Raw genomic sequence first — 20,034 nt, 5'->3', positions numbered from 1 at the left:
GACAATCAGTCATTTCAGGATCTAACACTCGCCAAAAGCCGACGGATGAATTCCCTGAAAGCAGCATCTGTCACGCTCTCTCACTGAGTTACCTGTATGCAACAACTCGGAGGGTAAAATCCATGGATGCAGATAAAATAGCCCTGTGCTGACCATTTTCTGATCATTTATACAACCATTGCACTTCAGTCTGCTGCCTGCAGACATTGATGCATAGTACTGCTGGTGCTGCATCTGCTCTCTACAGCAGTGTGTATACAGGCTTCTGCAATCATGTATATTCCGTGATAAACTGAAATATTTCAGTCCATCAGTATTTCATTACATAGCGTGATGAGTGGTGAATGAGCAGTAGTGATTTGTGTTTGGGTTTTTTTTTTATAAGGAAGTTTCCGACATCTCATTTAAGAAAAGCCAGTAACACAATACATAGTGACTGACACATGTTTTTCCAGTGAACACCAGCCGGAGTTTACAAAATTGTGTGTCTTTAGAGGTTTATAACTAATTAGCTTGATTTGATTGGAAAATATCCCCACAAAACAGCTATTACAAAAGCATTTTTCATAAGTCCATCATTAGACTTTAAACAACGGATAAATGACAAATTGCTTTCAAAAGCTGCTTTAAAGCTGCTTCAGCAGTCCAAGAATGCTTTACAGTGTGTGTCACATTCACCCACATCATTTATGACACAGGGCTGGGATCACTTTGGCACAGTCAGACTAAACCTATACCTTTGGACTGCTGGGAGGCCGACAGCTCGCTTCTTCCCTTTCTCAGTCTTCATACAGTGATGTTTCACTATAGCATGTCACTAATGCTGTGACTAATACCCCAGGATCTCTGACAGTGGAACTGGAAGTTGCTGGTCCGAGCCCCGTCACGTCTGCCGGGTCAACACAGCAGGAAGTCTCCTCCTCCTCCTCTGGTTCTGCAGGTTTTTAAAAGGAGTCTTTCCTTTATACCGTTGCATGTAAAATATTAGTTTTTTCTCTGTAAAAGTGTCCTGTAATGACTGTTCGCTTTGGCGCTCTCGAAATAAAACCGATTTGATCATCTAACATCATTGTGAGAAAACCTCAAAGACGTGTCTCAAGTCCTAGAATGCGGCCACAGTTTCAAGGAAAGCCAATGACAAACCTTCCAGCCCTTGTCTCCAACACTAACAGTCATCTTATAGCAGTGTCTCATCCTGCCGGTAAGATAGGCACTCAGTAAAACCCAATGACAGTGTGCATATTCCCTCTGACAACAAAAAAAACAGAAAGGCAATCAGTCATTTCAGAGTCGTACTTACATGTGTTGGGAAAACTCCGGCGCCTCGTCATTGACATTTGCCATCCTAATGCGGACAGTAGTGGTGCCAGTGCGAGGGACCTCCCCTTTGTCGATGGCCATGACCACAAATTCGTACAGGTGGTTGGGTCTCTCATAATCCAGAGATCCCGCAGGGAAGATGGTCCCATGAGGGGAAATGGTGAAGTCCGGACTCAGGGTGTAATAAGTCAACTCCGCATTCTCCTCTGAGTCACAGTCGCTGGCCGACACTAAAGAGAGAAGACGAAAAGAAGAAGACAAATGTTGTAAAGTGTAAATAGACCAAAAAAATAAAAACGAGATCGTCAGACCACACAAATCCTTGTTTCTACTGTGTGTGTGAGTGCGTGCATGCGTGTGACCTGCAGCATATTGGTGAACTGTGTCGGTCGTACCTTTGTACCTTGCCTCACACCCAATATGAGCTCCGATTTTGATAAAACACATGTGTAAAATAGGAGGTTTGTTTTTGTGTCATTGATATTTTGGTTTGTCTCAGTTCTAGTTTGTCTGGTCATTTCGTCTCAAGTTCATCATCTCACTTTATGACTTGCTTTAGGTTTCCCTTTTCTTCACCTTCCTTTGTATCTTCAGATCATCCCATATATTGCATCAGTGCCTTGATCGTGTCATTGTGAATAATTTACTTTAGTAACTTTCACCGTCATTCGGTCTGTGTCAGTTCGTCTGTGATCCTGGGCTGAGGTCTATTACCTTGCTCTTTCCGGATCCTGTTATATCCTGTTTAAAGCCTGGTTTACACCACAACATTTTCAAGTAAAAACTGGCAACTTTTGTTGTATTTCAGATGTTTGTTTACGTGACTATGGCAGCCGGAGCCAGTGAAAATACAACTTTATGAAAACGCTGCCTGTGCTCATGCAGCAGTAACTCATAGTTGTGCACATGCTCAGTAGCTGGACAATCAGAACAATGTTTCCTTCAGAGTGTCGTGACTCCGTGACCCTTTTAAATAACCTTATGGAATTTCTTGGAATAATGTAAAACCATTTTTTCGGCCAAAAAAAAAAAAAAAAAAAGACGTGGAAGAAGACAGGGAGAACACAGAAATGGAGAAGACACGGAGAATATTCCTGCTCCTCCTCTTACCTGAGAAATCTAACACCTGGCTTTATTAAAGTGACTGGCATCAGTTGCTTCTACAGCTGGACCTGGAGCATGGAGTTCGCCATTGTTGTTGTTGTTAAGGGACTTTGCGGCGGGGGTGATGACATAATCGTCTTCCGCAAATGTGTGTCTTTGCCCGTCCACATTCCAAAGCTGAGCCAACGTTTTAAAATTTCCCCATTCTGGAACCCGTGTTTAAAATAAAACAGTGTTCTGAACCTAGCAGGGGAAGGCGGGGGGAGCAGTGCAGTTCGTATTGAGATTGTCATTTTGCAACATTTCTGCCTCTGTGTTGCACATTGGGAATCCATGGAGCCCGGACAAATTGATTGCCTTGCTAAAACTGAGCAGACCACCAGGGATTTGAACAAGCATATTTTACACTAACAAGAACATTTTCACCATCAAAAGCTCAATTCTCCAATTCACCTTACATTGCATTAGGCTGGTGTGTCCACACACACAAACATGCGTGCATATGAATAATACATGTGCAAGCAGAAGCCAGTGAGTGCTTCAGCAACCAAACTGTACGTCCATAAAGCCTCAGGGAACACTCACTGGCTTCCAAATAGTAGTTTCAATGGGGGTAAATTAACAAAAGCCTCGCAAAATATCACTGTTTGATAAATAAATAAATGCTAATAAACTGTCAGGGTTTATTCACATGATTTATTTTGCTTGCAGTTCAGTCTAATTTAATCTGGAATATATTACAATACAAAAAAAGCATTTAACAGAATAAAATCTAACAAGGGAGTATGTGCAATTTATTTAACTCATTTTGGACCAGCCACATAGTGAAAACAATACCATTTTACTTGATAAAATACCCGTACACTCAATACAAGGTTAAACTCATTATTGGAAATATGTACTGAGCCAATAACATAAAGAGACACAATGTGTTCTGCATGTAGAAGATGAGCAGCTGACGTCTAAATTGAGCATCAGAACTCGACAGGAACGTGTTTTAACTGACTTTGATCATTTCTCAAACTGGATCTGAGGGGATTTTCACACACAACCCTCTGCAGGGTTTCCACGGAGTATCAGCGGAGAGAACAGTCGGACCGGTTGGAGATGACAAAAAAGGCAGCAGGAACTAAAATAACCGCCGGTAACAACTGAAAGATCCTCCCTCCATACACGCTTGAAGCAGCTGAGAGGAAGCAGCAGAAGACCACAGTCGGTGTCACCGCCGGCAGTGAAAACAGGAGACTGATGCAACAATCGATTCAGACTCAACGGCAGTAAACAGTGGAAGGCTGGAATAAATGTGTAATGGACTGGTTTTGGCTGCAGCATTCAGACGATGGCGAATTTGGTGGAATAGAATTGTCGGCATGGATCCATCCTGCCTGGTATCACAGGATCAAGCTGTTACTGTTACCAGAGCAGGAGTTCACTAAGAGAGCTTTCTCCACTGAGTTAACAGATCTTCACATTGCTAGTCACATTCAGCCACTCACGCACACCAATGGAGGCAGCTGCCATGCAGGGTGCTCGATTTGGTTCAGTCTCTTGCCCAAGGACACTTCAACTACTGGGGGCTCGAACTTGCAGCCTTCCAATTGACAGATGACTCGCTTTACCAAATAAGCCATAGCTGCCTCTGATGGTGTGTGCGTGTGATTGTTTTGGCACACTCTAGCTGTTCTCTTTAAACGTCTACATGTCCTTGAGCAAAACACTGAACCCTTTATTCCTCCCAATGGCAGCAGCTGCTGTTGGTGAATAGGGGGATGTAAATAACAGTGTAGAAATCTAGGGGTAGTTCAGGGTGAACACGGGTATACGATGCATACCTACTAATCTTTCAGTCAGCATTGCCTGCACCTTCTTCCAAATCCCCTACGATGCCCCACTCAACAGTATCTTTGAGCCAGATTCCCCCACCCGCTTGAAAAGAAGGCAAAAAACAAGAGCGTACCCAACTTCTCCACTAGTTGGTGCTCTCAATCGATAGACTCATGCACCCTCCAACACTGAATAAGGTGAAGTGCTGTGAATGGATGGATGGATGGATGGATGGATGGCCATCTCAGACTGATATGAAAACTAATGAAGGGCAATGAAATCATGGTGAGAGTTTGATAGGGAGAAATTTAATTATTATTTTCACCATTTATTATTACTATTTTCCCATGTGTCTTGAAAGTCAGTCATATCCTAAGCAGAAAGTGAAAAACTAGGGCTCAAATCTCTTATGCTTGTGATGTTTACATGTCAATTAGAAAAAAACAACAACAAGAAACATTGTCAGATTAAACCGTAATGCTTGATCATCACCAAGAAGCTACAGAGGATGTTTCATTACAAACTATTTATTTGTCTTTGTCCCCAGCTCAGTTCACTTATCGTTCGAGCAATAATGTTAGCGATACCTTTCATCTTGATGAGCTCTGTCAGACGTCTGCAGAGACAAATTTAAAGTTCCAGTAAATGACACGTTGTCTTACGTAAGCCTTCAGAGTTTGATTTGGAAATGAGGTACTGTTCACAGAGATCTGGATCAAAGCAGATTGATGGAAAGTTGAGTCAAAAAACAACAACATAGTGTTTGATTTTCACACAAAGTATATTAAGGAACCTTGAGAAAAAACAATGAGTGAAATGAGGCTCAAGTTAAAGAGTGAGGATCAGAACACACTGGCTCAAAAGTGGAAGATCTTCATGTTTTCTTAAGCAATTCAGCTTCATTTAATTTAAAAATCCCAGAATGTGGAGGGTTTAAATCTAAGCTGCTTTCAGTCCAGTGTGAAGCAGCTGCCTTTCATTTTCAGTTTCTTTTCATTACAAGATTTCACATTCAGCCTGAGTGACACAACTTCTCAAAGTCTTGTCATTGTCGCATTAGCTTGCTGTGATTGATAGTCAACTCTAAAAAACTGTGGACTGTTGTTTTATGGCCCAAATGCACTGTGCGATTTTTCAGCCGTCGGAGATGAAAGATTGGATTGTGGGAGAATTGTTAGTAAAATCTGTGGTCGGGGCTCAAGTTCGTAGCGCGCCATGTGCAAGGTTCACCACACGGCCCAGTCGGTGCTCGTAAGCCTGCGATCAATACTGGACAGTGTCAGATATTTGGGGTGATCGCAGCTGCTGCTTGTTTATTTTGTTAACATGGAGTGTGTTTTGTTGGGAAATGAAAGACCACATCAGGAAATGCTAATGTGGAATGCTAATAGATACTAACAAGTACTTACTTCAAGCTCCCATTACAACATTACCCTCCAGGTTGTGTTTTGGCGATTAAAAAATCAGTCGGCGGGATTACGCAATACACAACGCATTCCGGCTGCGAGCCAGCTCGTGTTCCTCCAGTCTGCAGACATGATTATTTACATTCGTCTCGTGCAGTCTGAGAGGCTGTGACTACGAAAGATTGCTAAAATCGCACTGTGTGGGGAAGGCTTAAGAGGATGAGGGACACTTGACAGACAGTTTGGATGAGTTGAAGGCTACAATCAACTCAACTTGAGCCTCATAAAGCCTCAACAGGACCATTCTGATCACCTCTGTACCACCAGGATGTTAAGTCTTTAGAGCAGACTGCACACAAGGCTTTTCATTGAGAGAAATCCTTTTTGCATGGATCTTATGTGATGTTCTGCTACGTTGATGCACTTGATTTTTGACTTGTACAAATCGATAGTAACAAAAAGCTTCAGATATTTCAGTAATTTCTGTAACAAGCAACACCAGGAACAAAAAAACCCACTGTGTCCTCAGATTATTTTGTTCTGTTGAGTGAGCAGCCAAAATGAGCATCCTCAGCCAATTTCACTGATGAGACACACTTTGAGTTGATATGAACAAATTTCCACTTTGTATTGATGGTGAATCTTTTTCACATCTCAAGTACATTGAGCGTGGTAAGAGTTTAAAAACATCTACAAAATGCCTGGAATGAGCGTGGGAGCTCAGAGAATGTCAGAAAACTAGTATCTGTTGACAATGGTGCTCGGACCACTGAAAATGCATTTTTTTGAAAGCGGCTCCCAAGGTGAAACTTTTGGAAAATATTGCATCTCTGTGGAAACGGGGGGGGGGGGAATGCACATTTTTGGAAACGCTGCTACTGCACATGCGCACCATGGCAGTAGTGAGAAGTAGTTGTGCACCTGCTCAGTAGATGAACAATAAGATGAACAATGTTTCCTCCAGAGTGTCATGACTCCCAGTCCAGATTCTTCTGGGACTTGGTAGTTTTATCGTTGACAGTCACTGTAATAACAATCGAATTTGGTCGACTGTCCATATGAATTTAACTATACTCCCATTGTTAATGTTTAGAGCTGTTCTCTGCTATATGTATGTGTGGTTTCATGACAAAAACAAACAGTGCCATACTAACCACATTGTTTTCAGCCGTTTCCATGTACACATACATTATTTTCAAAACGCTGCCAAGTAATTTGCCATGTGAATTTATCTTAAAACAAGAATGCAAAAACAATGTGTTTTCACTTCACATGTAAGCAGGGTCTTCCTCTGAAACACTGACGGATACAAATGCTTTACAATTGATGATGGGAGTACAATGTATGTTCTTATTTTGTGCTTTATCATGTCACCTTTAACGTTTTTGCAAGCTTTCGGATTGGAATCTGCCTAATTTAATAGATTAATTGCAATGATGTTCATGAATATGTGATTTTGAAAAAAGTCAGCATTGCAAGTTGTACAAAGTGCATGTGTTAACGCTGCACTACAGCCCCTGGTTAGAAGGACTGGTGTTAAAATCCGTCTGTTCTCTGCTGCTGGGATGTGATGAACAACCTCTCCTCCACTGTTGATGGTCAGAAAATGAAATGTAACGGAGTTTTGTTGCATGCAGCAGCCAAAACGTCACACTTGAGTCAATATTTAATTTACTAAGTACGGATTTCTTCTATTCAGACCACAACTTGAGCATTTATTCATCAGTAAGTCCTTCTGTAATCTTAAATCAGCATTGTTTTGCTGGCGTCCCTGCATGGGGGAGTTGGGGGTGGGATGCTATACATTTCTGGCTCCATCTTTCATATTTTCCTGGCATATAATGATTTTGCACTGAAGATGGAAGCTGCAGGACGCTTAGATCTCTATGGAAAGTGAGATAATTGGCTCGCTTGGTGATGCATTTTCAGTATTTTCATTTTTTTTCCCCCCCAACTTGGCAAGGCCCTCATTTGTCCACTCGCACGAAGGAACCGATTATGGGATTACCAGCACACGATTTAGCAAAATGATGCAGGGTACCTATTTCTCTCTGCCCATTTAATTCAATACTACACCTTTGAACCAGTTTAATTAAATGAAAAGGGGAAGGAATGTCTTTATTTTGAGAAGTCAGGGATGCTCAGTGTTCGATGCCCTCTGCGGTGACGTTGGTATTAATCTTAATGGGGATTTCAGCATTGACTTTCATATCAATGAAAAACACCAAAGAGTCTTCAGTAAAAGACCTTTTTTCACATCACTGAATTTAACAGCTAACTGTCAATTTGTAACTTTGAAAAATGCAAACTTCTAAAACTTTTTGAAGTCGAAGAGAGAAACGTGTGTAAACCTCTACGAAATATTGTAGTTTTCTACATGAATGGGTCATAAAACGCGAGTCCAAAACTGGCCGACAAACCAGGCAGGGCAAAACAGAGAAACACAGAGTTTGAAAAACTGTTAACAAGAAGAGAAAAAGCCTAATGAGGGATGTTGGCACTCCAACATGCGAAGGAAATCTAGAAACTATTGGCAGTCTGACAGCTGTTAGATACATGCAAGGAGCTGATTATGAGGAGTTAGAACCGGTGATACCAGTCATGACATGGACAGAATGGAAAAGATAAAAAGGCTGCACATGAAATCTAAACTAGTAACCAAGACAAAAGCATAAAAAGAAGAATTATTATTCCAAAGGGACTGTGGATGGCAGCTGCCAACTTTGATGTATGAATTTGTGAACATGAATAACTGTGTGCAGGGTTTTGGGACTGAAGAAACTAAAGTTAAAGTCTTTTCATCGTCCACCACCCTGACCAAAGGAGGCTTAAGCTAATCTTGGCACCTGAAGAATCCCCATCATGTGCAAATAGAAATACATTGTACAGTCTTCACACAGTGTGATATCCATTACACCTTTTCCACTTTGGGAAGTACTTCATACACATAGGTGGGAAAGCAACTCAACATCATGCACATGCCTCCACCAGACTTTGCCTTTTGGAAGATATTCATACATTGCTTTGCAACCACAACACTCACTGCTGCATATTGTTCTCCAAGTTTCAACTATAGTTTCATCAGTTATTAACATTCTCCCAACAGTGTTTTGAGTGTTAAATTACATAATGTCTACATGTTACAATGACTCTAAAAAGTTTATATGTGAATTTAGGCCGTGTTTGAACTCGGCTTCAAACAGGTTCAAAACAGGATTAGAACAGATCCAAACAGAGTTCAAACGGATCAAAACAGGTTCCAAACAGGTTCAAAACATGCTCAAAAAAGAATCAAAACCACTTCAAAACAGACTAAAATAGGTTTCCAACAGGCTTGAAACAGGTTCAGGACAGGTTGACAAAAAAAAAAGGATAAAAACAGGCTCGAAAAAACATTAAAAGAGATTAAAACTAGAACGGGAAGTCAATAGAGCTCACAACGACACTAACTAGCCTGTTGTGTAGCAACATCACTGTGGTAAACACTGAGCGGGGGCACACGGATAAACCACTACCCAAGTCAATGCGCTCACACCGGTGTTTTTGGATACTTGCCGAACCGAGATATTAGCGAGTGTGCTAGCAGGCCGCTAACAGCAGCTACCTTGCTTGCGGCCCTGATGAACACTCCCTCCTCCCCCAGGCAAATGAAGGCTCACCGCGGACCCCCAAAGGAGACGCTGAACTCTGTTGATCTCCTCAATGAAGTGCCTCGCCCATCTGCTTGATACGGGACATTTTTTTTGCTGTATTTTGAGATTTATTTGGAAACGGTTACCCAAATCTTCCTTGGATGAGGACAAATTGTCACTGAAAATTCCATGAACTTTGGGTTAATAGTTTTTGTGAAAAGTTGGTAAAATGCATACATACAGTACATACAAACCAATAAACGCACGCAGACAGAAACAAAACATTCGCCCCAACGTTCATTGCCAAAGGTAAACAGGCTCCAAATAAAACAGTGTTTGTGTTGTACACTTGAAGTTAGCATGCTCATCAAAAACTTAACTGTGGCCTGGTGAATATCTCAGGGAGACAGGACTGAGAGGATTCTGGCCCCGTTTAATTTTAAGTTTATTCGCTCCTGGTAGATCTGACATGTTTTCTACTTTTCTCCTTGCTAACAGAAGTATGGAGGACTCTCTATGCACTTGAATGTGCAGACACACACACACACACACACACACACACACACACACACACACACACACACACACACACCAGTGGGTCCATGCAAAGCAGCCCAGCGGGGGGAACTCCCTCTGTGCACCTGCTGGCTGCGGCATGCAGAGATCCTGCTGAGCCTCCCACGACTCCCACACTACCTTGCTCCCTCAGTCACTCATTCACACATGAACATCTCTCAGCATTCACTCTGTATCAAATCATTACTGCAAACCAGATCGACTTTAGGCGGAATTCACTGAGCGATGACTGTTTTGTGTTTGCACTGAATGGCTTTATTGCTCACAATCCCTTCTCAGATAGTTTCCATCGTCCTATAGCGTTCCACCGAATGCTGGAAGCGCGCCGTGCTAATGGGGTCATTTGGACCTTTCACAGCTTGTTTCTTATACGGCACATCTGTGTCACGTTCTACAATGCTCGGGAGCAAAGTGACATGAAATGCAGTAAAAAAATGACGTCTTCTGTCACTCAATTCAAACACCGAAAAAAGAAACGGGGATCATATGTGTCTCATGCTTTCATAGTCTCTGTGTTGAGCTTGTGTAGAGGTTTCTGTTGAAGAAACTCTGGACTTCTCCAGCTCTCAAAGCCTCCCTTTAAAGAAGGTGGTGGTTCAGGTGGCAGAGCTGGGCGGCCTTCAATCACAAGGTTCACAGTCTGATTCTTGCTTTTGCCTGCTCATGGCTCTTTTCAGTTAAGACATTGAACCACGACACTGGCAGTCACCTCTCGTGTCACCATCATTGTGATGTGCGTGAATGGGTGCGTATAACAGTGCTACAGTGCTATGAGAAGGAGAAAGAGAATGACTACTTTACCATTAGTTGGATTGTATTCATTTTTGAAAGACTTGTAATGGTAAAGTTCATGAAAGCATTCCAACATGTTGAACCATATTTAGTTGCATCAGGCATGAGACTCAATTTTAGAGAGAAACCTTTACTCTACTTATATGAATCTGTTTCAATTGTAGACCAGGAATTTTCTGTTAAATGAATAAACATATGGGCTATAATAATGAAACTATGTATAAGCTCTACTTCTTCATGCCAATTTTTAGACACGTTAAAGTCAATATATGTGAAAAATGTGTATTTCTATGCGTATGTGCAATACGAATGTATGCCTAGGTAGAGGCGTGTACATTTGGTAGATAGTTATTTCTATAGTTAATTAAATGTCAGTCTAAATTTGTCTGTCTGTCTGTGTCTTCACGCGTGTGTAAGTGTATTAAAAGTGTTTTTTATGACCAAGATGAAAGCTTGAGAAAAAAAAAAAAAGTGAAAAAAAATATATTGTAGGCTCATTAATATTCGCATTTATATGTGATACGCAAAAAAGTGCATGATGGTCTGGAAACGGGGCAAAATTTGGAGATCCCATAGAGGTTGCAGAGGCAGCCTCAGGAGTAGATGTTCACAGGTTTGAATTCTACTACTGACAAGAATTTTGTAGTAAGTGCCTACGTGCTTTTGTTTCCTTGCATATACTGAATTTTCATTTCATGCCCCTCACTCACCGGTTCAGCTACAGTTTTTAAACTAAATATTTGCAAACAAATTGTAAATCTATTTTCCTGCTCAGCGGCCTATTAGACTAAATGTATTAGTGTTGCCACTGAGAGCGGCTCTACTAATGATGATACAAATTGGCACGAACACTGGATGGGTGTCTTAAAAGCAGCTTTGTGAAGCCAACGCAGCCCAAAACTTTTCCACATGCAGTCAGAGCTAATGAGGTTTCCCACGAGGTGTCATGACTGCCCTCGTGATCAATGTACATGCTGCATACTGTCTTTTATCTCCGTACAATCTTGTGCGCTCCAAAACTAGCTCACGCCTTTTTTTTTTTTTTTTTGAGTCATTCTTGTCCTTTGGCATTTTTTATTGATTATAGCTACCCACTTAGATTTGGAATGAAAATTCGAGTGAAATGATTGGCCAATCCATCTGCCTCTTATTCTGAAATGGTCAGAAGTTCACAAATAAGTTTCTTTTAAGAATGCGATATCTGTGCTAAGTTGTTGTAGATGACTGAAGTCCTTCCTCTGCTTCACTGGAGGATTACGGGATTTAACATTCCAACTCACAAAATTAACTGAGCAACCACCATCTGACCAGGAGTAATCAATGACCATCAAAGATTATCAAGAAATATGAAAAAAGTCCAAAATAAAAAAAACAACAGACAACCAGGCACAAAAACAACATACCTACAAAGGTCACTTTTACACACAAAGAAAAGAAAAAAAAAAAAGAAAAAATCAGCCATGTGTTTTTGTGTTTCCAGAGTACAAGTCAAGGCATCTCGTCATCTGGAACTGAAACTAAATAAATATAAATTTTCAAACGTCTATTTCAAAAGAAATAGAAAGATGAAGAAGGAAAGCAGAGGAAAAACTGAATTTTGCGGGTGAGCGATGACAGAAAACTGTTATTCTGAGGCTGTAACGTAAATACCGAATTGTGAATAGAGCCATGGTTGGGCCCGACCCCGAGCCATGGTCGTGGTGTAACCCACAAAATGGTGACCGGCTCGCAGTTAAGGCGGAGGGAGGACTGGGTTCGGGCGGGGCGCAAGATCTCAACACAATCCTGGTAGTAATGGAGCTTGGCAATGATGGATCGGGGTTTTCCATCTCGTCTTTCTTGTGCGACGCGCCTATGTGAATGGTCACTGATGATGTCTTTAACCAGTTTTAGCATTTCTTTCAGTAGCTTAGATACAGATGCTGTAGAACTTGAACCTGGCTCCTCCAGGGCCCTCAGAATAGCATTTCTGCATTTGTCCGCTCTTTCTGAAGGCTCAGCACTGTAGTTTGTAGAGCGGTGACTTCATCCAATGACTCTGACAGGCTACGCTCCCTGTCGTTCACGTTAGCTTTCATTTGATCGATCTCGGTGCAGGTTGCTGCTGTACTGTTGGCGATCTCCCTTCTCATTGCCTGCAGCTCGGTATTAAGGAGATTAAAGTCTTCAGAAAGTGCGTTTCTCAGTTGTTAATTAATCACAGCAGTGATGTTAGACTTCAGAGACAGAAGGATCTCGACTTCTAATTCCGCTATGTCCATTCTTGTGGGCTCCGCGCCGGCGGTAGCTCGGGTGTGGCTAGGTGCTATGTCAGGGTCGCCGGAGGTTCCCCGACTCGAGGAGGCGTTGGGCCTTACGGCGAGCGGATTTTGTTGGTTGTTATCATGTTACATTATGTTTGTCAAATTAAGGATATTAATATATTAGACATGGGCCAAATCTTTTCTTTTTTTTCTTTAATTATTAATTTTTCTCTAATTGGTTTAAATCAATTTTCGGTTCCTAATGTTGACACAGCAAGAAGAACACCTGTTGTTTTTATGTAATTAATAAAAATAACACACAGAGAAAAGGCTAGATGTCATGCAAACAAACAGATTTCATGAAGAAAAAATTTAAAGAACTGCTGAATTCAGTTATGACTGTCCCTGTGATGACGATGAAGCTCGCACAAGGTGACCACAGAAAAGGCAACAGAGGATGTTTGTTTGCCCAAATGATGAGGAATTATCATCATAAGCGGTAAATTCAGCCATTAAAAGTGTCTTAATTAAAACACAAACAAACAAGTCATACACAAACAATTTATTCCTTATAATTGAACTTCAATTAGGCAAACTGTTGGGAATGTGGTCACACTTTTAATTAAAATCTGATTCATTTTAAGTCAATTAATCTGGTATTCGAGGGCTTGTGTTGTGGCAGAGAGAGGTTAGCATTCTCAGGTTGTGGGTTTGAACAGTGGAGTTTGCTCTCTCTATGTCTGTGGTGTTGTTTCCTCTTGACACTCAGGTTTCCCCTCACAGTTCAGAAATAAAAAATGCAAAAACAACGCGTTTCCACCAGAAACGTTGCGTAAACGGAGCCTAAATGTCACAGTGTCTCGGTAAATCCATGTGCTGGATGAAGACGTACAGAAGATGTTTGGATGGATGATAGTCGAGATGAGACAACTATGCAGAGTTAGATAATAGAAGTAAACATTTGCCAACATTTACACAACTGGAGTTGTGTAACTTACCACAACTTTATTACATGTAATTTAACTGAATGAAGCCGAGTGGAGATAATGTCTCATTACTGACGCTGTTCGATGATTCCAGGTTAAATGACTGAACAATGAGGCTACAGGAGGAGGGGAAGAGAACTGCGAAACACTTTGCTCTCAGCGTCAAGACAGTGAGAACCTAAACAAAAGCGCCCGGGCCGGTCGGTGTCCAGCCACACTGAAACAGATCAGATTGTGATGAGTCGCAGCTACGACACTCACGTTGGATGAAACAACAGTGAGAGTGGGAGCAGGACGGCCACGGGAGGAGCAACTGAGAGCGCCAATGATTTCACGGCTGCCGGCGCTGATAAACTCCACTTTCATGACCACTCAGAACACATGAACGTTAGAAGAAGATTCTCAGCCACTCGCATTTTGCTCTGACAGCAGGGCGACGCTAATATTTTCACGTCAAGAGACGCACAGAGCTGCTTCCGCTTCAGCTTCATTTCTTGGCTACAATAGGATTTTAATGTAATTTTTTTTTAACACTGTCAAATAGAGACTCAGACAAAACTAAATTGAACTGAAAAAAATATGACTTATTCCGACTTGTAGAATTAGCAGTATTGTAGCAGTAATAAATTCGTGTTCTGGGGAAAAATGGTCCTTTAATATCCAGTTATAGTTGAATATTTAAAGAAGTGGTCTTTATTAAAAAGAAAGAAAAAAAAGAAAAGCTTTTCAATTCTAATTCAATTAAATTTTGTACTCTAAAAACGCCGGCATGCTCTATGAGAGTAATCCCTTTAGTTCACATTATTCTCACTTCACACATTTCTCCAAACAGCAATTTAACATTGATTTCCAGACTTTCTGATAAGAGAAATGATTGTCAGTGCCTGTTGGGATCCATACACCTATTTAAACTTGAACGTTTTTCTTTGTTGTGGTGGAGATTATACCAAAAACTTAATATGATCTCAACATGTAGCCGTTTGATGTAAAAGAAAGTGACATTTCTAGAAAACGTCTCCTTTAGATGTTGCATTCTGGATGTTTTTACACCCCCCCCCCCGACAGCATGGCTTTGAGGCTAGTTTGATAGAAACCAAGTAGCTGACTTTCATACAGCATCACGATATCTCAGCTTGGTCTCAGTGCTGCGTTGTGTCTCTGATGGAATGTGTTTAAAAAATAAATGTTTTCTTAAATGTTTTACCATTTACTTGCTGATTGGTAGTGATTGGAGCTTCTTGCTGGCTCTCTCTCTGTGTGTGTGTGTGTGTGTGTGTGTGTGTGTGTGTGTGTGTGTGTGTCTCTCTCTCCCTCTCACCTTGCAGCAGAGACGTTGCTGTCGTGACGGTCTCCGGCACGCCGTCCTTGCTGTAAATGGACTGGAGGAACTCTGGAATGCAGTCATTTTCATCGACAATAACAACTCGTACCTGAGAGAACAGAGAAGGAGGGAGGAGGGGAACGGAGAGAGAAGCAGAGGGTGATGAGTAAACCACATCAGGTTTCTCCTTCGCTTTAAAAACCTTTTACCTCACCATATGAGGTGTTGAGGTTAAAAAATATTGCTCAGGTGTGATTGTTGCACAAGAATCTTTTTTTCTGTCATTTAACTTGTTTCAATAATTTTTCTAAAAATATATAAACAAAATTTTAGAAAGGAATCCAACATTTTCTTTTAACATGGCACCAAGAAATATTGGAATTATTTCTATTTTTCAAATTTTCTGCATCAATTGGTCAAAATCAATGGATCTGGTCCACATTTAACAAACAAGCTGCTTAATATAAAATCACCGACTGAGAAACTCAATGCTATTTCTGATGTTTCTCATCCATAATACTGTGAAGCATTTATAGCACTTTTCAAAAAAAGTAAAGGCATCATTCAAAAAGTCTCACTTTTATCTCTTTGTTGGACACAGCCAGTATTCATCGACTGTGCTGCTGAAAGAAGTTGGTGAAATCTCCAACTAAAGACATCTGCAGTTATCCAAACTGGAGTGTGACTATTAAAATGTGTTTTAGGTGCCAAGGTAATTTTGCTCAGAAATGGGATTGAGTATATAGAGTTAAGGGCCAATTCATACTCCATAAGAACAAGAAGAAAGTTCGGCAGTGCGGGGTCCTGCCGAACAAAATGACATAATTTCCTCCATAATTTCCTTCGGCCAGCTCCCTCTGACCGAAGAGATTTGTTTCCGCTGTGCCAACCGCCCTGGCCGAACTATGTGGGTGCCGCCCTGCCGAAACCTCTGCACTGCGGTGTGCTGCGCATGCGTATTCCAGCTCGCTAATAACTATAAGTCATATTTTAATCGTATTTAGCTTGAAACATCGCTACTGTACGAGCGCCGCAGCTCGTTAAAATGTCGGAGTGCAGGCTTACGTGATGCACCTGAACGCATCACGAAAAGCTGTCAGATCGGACAAAAAACTCCCTATTATTACTGAAACAGTTCAGCCAAATGCATTTCTGAAAGCACTGGAGGCGAGAAATAAACTGTGCTTTTGAAAAGTTAAACGCCACATCACAGACGTGTGGCTGTAGTGAGGAGGCGTGGCCTGCAAGTTCAACAGCTTCTTATCGAAGTATGAACTGTCCTGACGATAAAGCTTTTTTTTTTCTGCAGCTGGCTGATGTCACCGCCGAATTTTCTTCTTGTTCTTATGGGTTCAAAAAGGGAGTATGAAGGGTCCTTCGGGGTTCCAATCTCATTGGCAAGGGGTCACCACTGGGGGTCACCAATTAGCTTAAGGCTCCAATCCGGCAAAACATCAAGAAAATTGTAAACATTTCAAAGTAAACATTGCTTTTTTTTTTTTTTTTTTTTAACAAATGTCTTAAGAGCAGAGAAACAACACAACATTTAGGGCTTTTCCACCAAAAAGAACCAGGTGCTAGTTCAGGGGCGGTGCCAGGGCCAGTTCTTAAATGAGCACCGTCAAAGAACCGTTTGTTTTTTTTGTTTTTCAATCGTCAACGGAGCCAAGTGACAGCCACGTCATTACGTCACTCCAAAATGTCGTACATCACTGATTTCCCCAATGTAGCGCGCATACAGGTACGAGGAGACGGACTGTAAGCATTGGTTTGATCCGGGTCGCTCCATCTATTCTGGCCTGAACCTCGGATACAGACCAAAGAGACAGAAAACATTGCGTCTCCTCGTTGCTCTATTGTGTTTTTTCACATCCGTCTTGGTTTAGTCCGGAGCCCCGGAGTGGCCATTGAGAAATAAATAGATAAATAATAATGCATGAATGAGCTTGGGGCTTATTTTTCGACATTTCGGCATTAAATTGTGAATTTCTGCTCCTTTCACTTTATTTCTGGACGCGTCTGAATCAAATGCTTCAACATCGGAGAAGAATGGCGGTATAGAATGATAGAACGCGGCTCTAAAGCCGTTTCCAATGGCAACCTACGTAAACACACGCTGATTAAAGTTCCCTTACAGAGGAAGCGCCATCAAAAGGCATATTTTATGACAAAAAACATCCAAGCTATCATTTACAGTAGTATGTAGTTTGTTTAGTAGTTGCTGATGAACCAAAAGTATCGCTTCATTATAGAGAAGTTCTGTGGAGTAGAAAATAGTGGGGCGTCTCATAGTGGAGCGCGCAGCCGCATGCAGACCTCAGGCTGCGGTCAGGACGCGAAACAAGACCTGGAAGTGAAGTTAGTTACAATGATGTTACCATGAAAAGCGTGAAAAAAAATGACAATGGAAACCTGCTTCTGAATTATATATCCAACACAGCTGACAGGACAGCGCAGGAGCAAGCCAGCTACAGTTCAAGAGCCACGGCTCCGCGATTTTATTATCTTGTTCCCTGGCATTATTAACTTGAGGGAGCAACTTATTATCTTGTTCCCGCGCGTTATTATTATCATCATCTCTGGGGCTCCGTGTTCGCTGCAGATTTCAGAATGCCGGTTCAGCGTCTCTTTCGCCTTGTAGGTCGCAAGAACACCCAGAATGCAACAGCTAGAGGAGTTTTCGTTACATTTCACTGTATTTTGCACCAGAAGGTTTCATTAAAATTGGCTTCATGTTGCGATTGGAGTCATTTCTGTTCAGTAATTGGGTTTTGGGAAAATATTGACATTTTCATCACTAATACTCTGTGACTCAGTAACTTTGAAGTATAAATTCTCAGTTAGTATGGCATTATTTTACTGGTTTGACCCACTCAGGATGAAAGTAGACTGTATGTTGCTGCTGAACTATAAATTGTGAGACTTTTAAAAGAAGCCAATGTGAAATCCATAAAGCATGGTGTAGGGGGGATCATAATTTGGGGCTGCTTTGCTGCCTTGTGATAAAGAGGGACTCTGATCATTGATGAGAATAAAACTAGGGCAGTTCAATCAAGTTAGTTCCCTTTTCCCCCCACTCAGACCCCTGACTGCCTCTAAGAAAGGCTGCAAAAGCCAAACAATGGCCCACACTTTTACAAAGAAGGATCCTTCAAAATAACAGCAATGAGCATTTCCTCAGGTCTTCTTTAGATCGTATGAAGTATAAAAATATGACAATACATAAGAAAGTAATAGAAAGACGTAGATTTACAGAAATTGCGCCACAGTCAATTTTTTGGAATATTTTAATAATGTTCTGTAAATAAGACTTGTTCGATATCTGATGTGGAAAATATTTTTGCAGTGTAGCCACATTGTTGGACACACGCCACATTTCATTAATACACAAAAACATTTTAAATAAAAACATCAAGCAGTTCTCCAGGTCTGGTCTGGATTATAGAAAGTGTCTTGCTTGGCTGTGACACGTGCGATGCTAATTTTGAAAAGGTAAGAGCAGGCAAAGCCCCGGGCGCCGTGTTGGAGCTGCTGTTTCACAGAACGATGTCAGGGTTTACCAGCTGAATCTCTGCTGAAGTCGCTGACGAGAAAGAACCCGTCTACACGTGGAACTAAATCTACAGAATGGCTTCAAATTGAGAAGAAAAATTGCCTCGGAGAGACGCAATAAGAGCTCAGAACAGAATCCCACGGAAACGCTGCGGAACAAGCTCAGAGATATTTACAGCAGCTCTGTGAGCAAGAATGGGCCAAAAAAAAATCCACTCCTGTAGGTTTTGCAGCTTTCTGCAGCTACGAGAATGACTTGGTGCAACTTCTTCTTGTCGAAGGAGGTAAAACCAGTCATCCAATCACAGGCTCTCTTCCTCTTCACAACAGAATGTTTGATGGCTTCAAGAAAGATCTGACATACTTTGTGGTGTTAGGTTAAGACTGTGTTTTTGGTGTGAACTGGATACAAATTCAATACCTGTGAAGATTCATTTTAATCCAGCACATAATTTTGTCATAATTTAGTAACTGGACCTCTCATACAAAATGCTTCATGGATTTTGTTAGTCCCTGGATGAGTACTGAAAATACCAACCTTCCTCGAAAACATCTTTAAAAAAAAATTCAAAAAAAACATCTTCAGGATTAACTCTGAATTTGTCTTTTGAATTAACGTCAGGATTAACTCGGTTTTTCTGTTCTGGATTAATTTCAGGATTAATTTTTATTATTTTTTCCGGATTAACTGTTTTTCTCTTCTGGATTAACTTCGGTAGTAACTGTTTTTCTGTTTTGGATTAACTTCAGGATTAATTCTGCTTTTCTCTTTTGGATTAACTTCAGGATTAATTCTGCTTTTCTCTTCTGGATTAACTTCGGGAGTAACTGGTTTTCTCTTTTGGATTAACTTCAGGATTAACTCTGTTTTTTTCTTCCGGATTAACACTGGTTTATCTCTTCTGGATTAAATTTCAGGATTAACTCTGGTTTTCCATACTGCAACGCTGGCTCTTACCTGGCGAATCACTGTTGTAATTTACTGAACCTCAAACCTGTCCCGGAGCAGGTTATGCTGGAGAAGAGATCAACCAGTATAAAAGCTCCACCTCCTGAACGATCACATCTCTTGAAAAAGACCTGCCCATTCTTGGAAGAACCCGATTGGTGCATGAACAGTGGGAGGAGCTTAGGAGAGAAATAGTTTTTATGGAGACATGCAATCCTTTTGACATAATAAAATAAAGCCTTGTCAGTGATCGTTGAAGAATGTTTTCATTTTTGACTTGTTCCCAAGTCTGTTTAGCTCCACAATGTTTCACCTGAAATAATGCATTT

General features: G+C 41.2%; 1 protein-coding gene across 1 annotated transcript in view; it reads right to left on the bottom strand.

Annotated features, from left to right (window-relative positions):
* Positions 1-20,034, bottom strand: part of LOC308106697 (neural-cadherin) — a gene marked incomplete at its 3' end in the record, with an annotated part of 401,833 nt that overhangs the window by 255,958 nt on the left and 125,841 nt on the right. Inside the window, 2 exon segments of the mRNA XM_080458585.1 lie at positions 1,301-1,550; positions 15,202-15,313. Of these exon segments, the coding sequence (XP_080314711.1) occupies positions 1,301-1,550; positions 15,202-15,313 (362 nt within the window).

The sequence above is a fragment of the Lipophrys pholis genome (assembly GCF_963383615.2).
Source record: "Lipophrys pholis genome assembly, chromosome: 2".
Classification (NCBI taxonomy): Eukaryota; Metazoa; Chordata; class Actinopteri; order Blenniiformes; family Blenniidae; genus Lipophrys; species Lipophrys pholis.
Note: the sequence above shows the minus strand (reverse complement) of the source record. Positions and strands in the feature narration are given on the sequence as shown.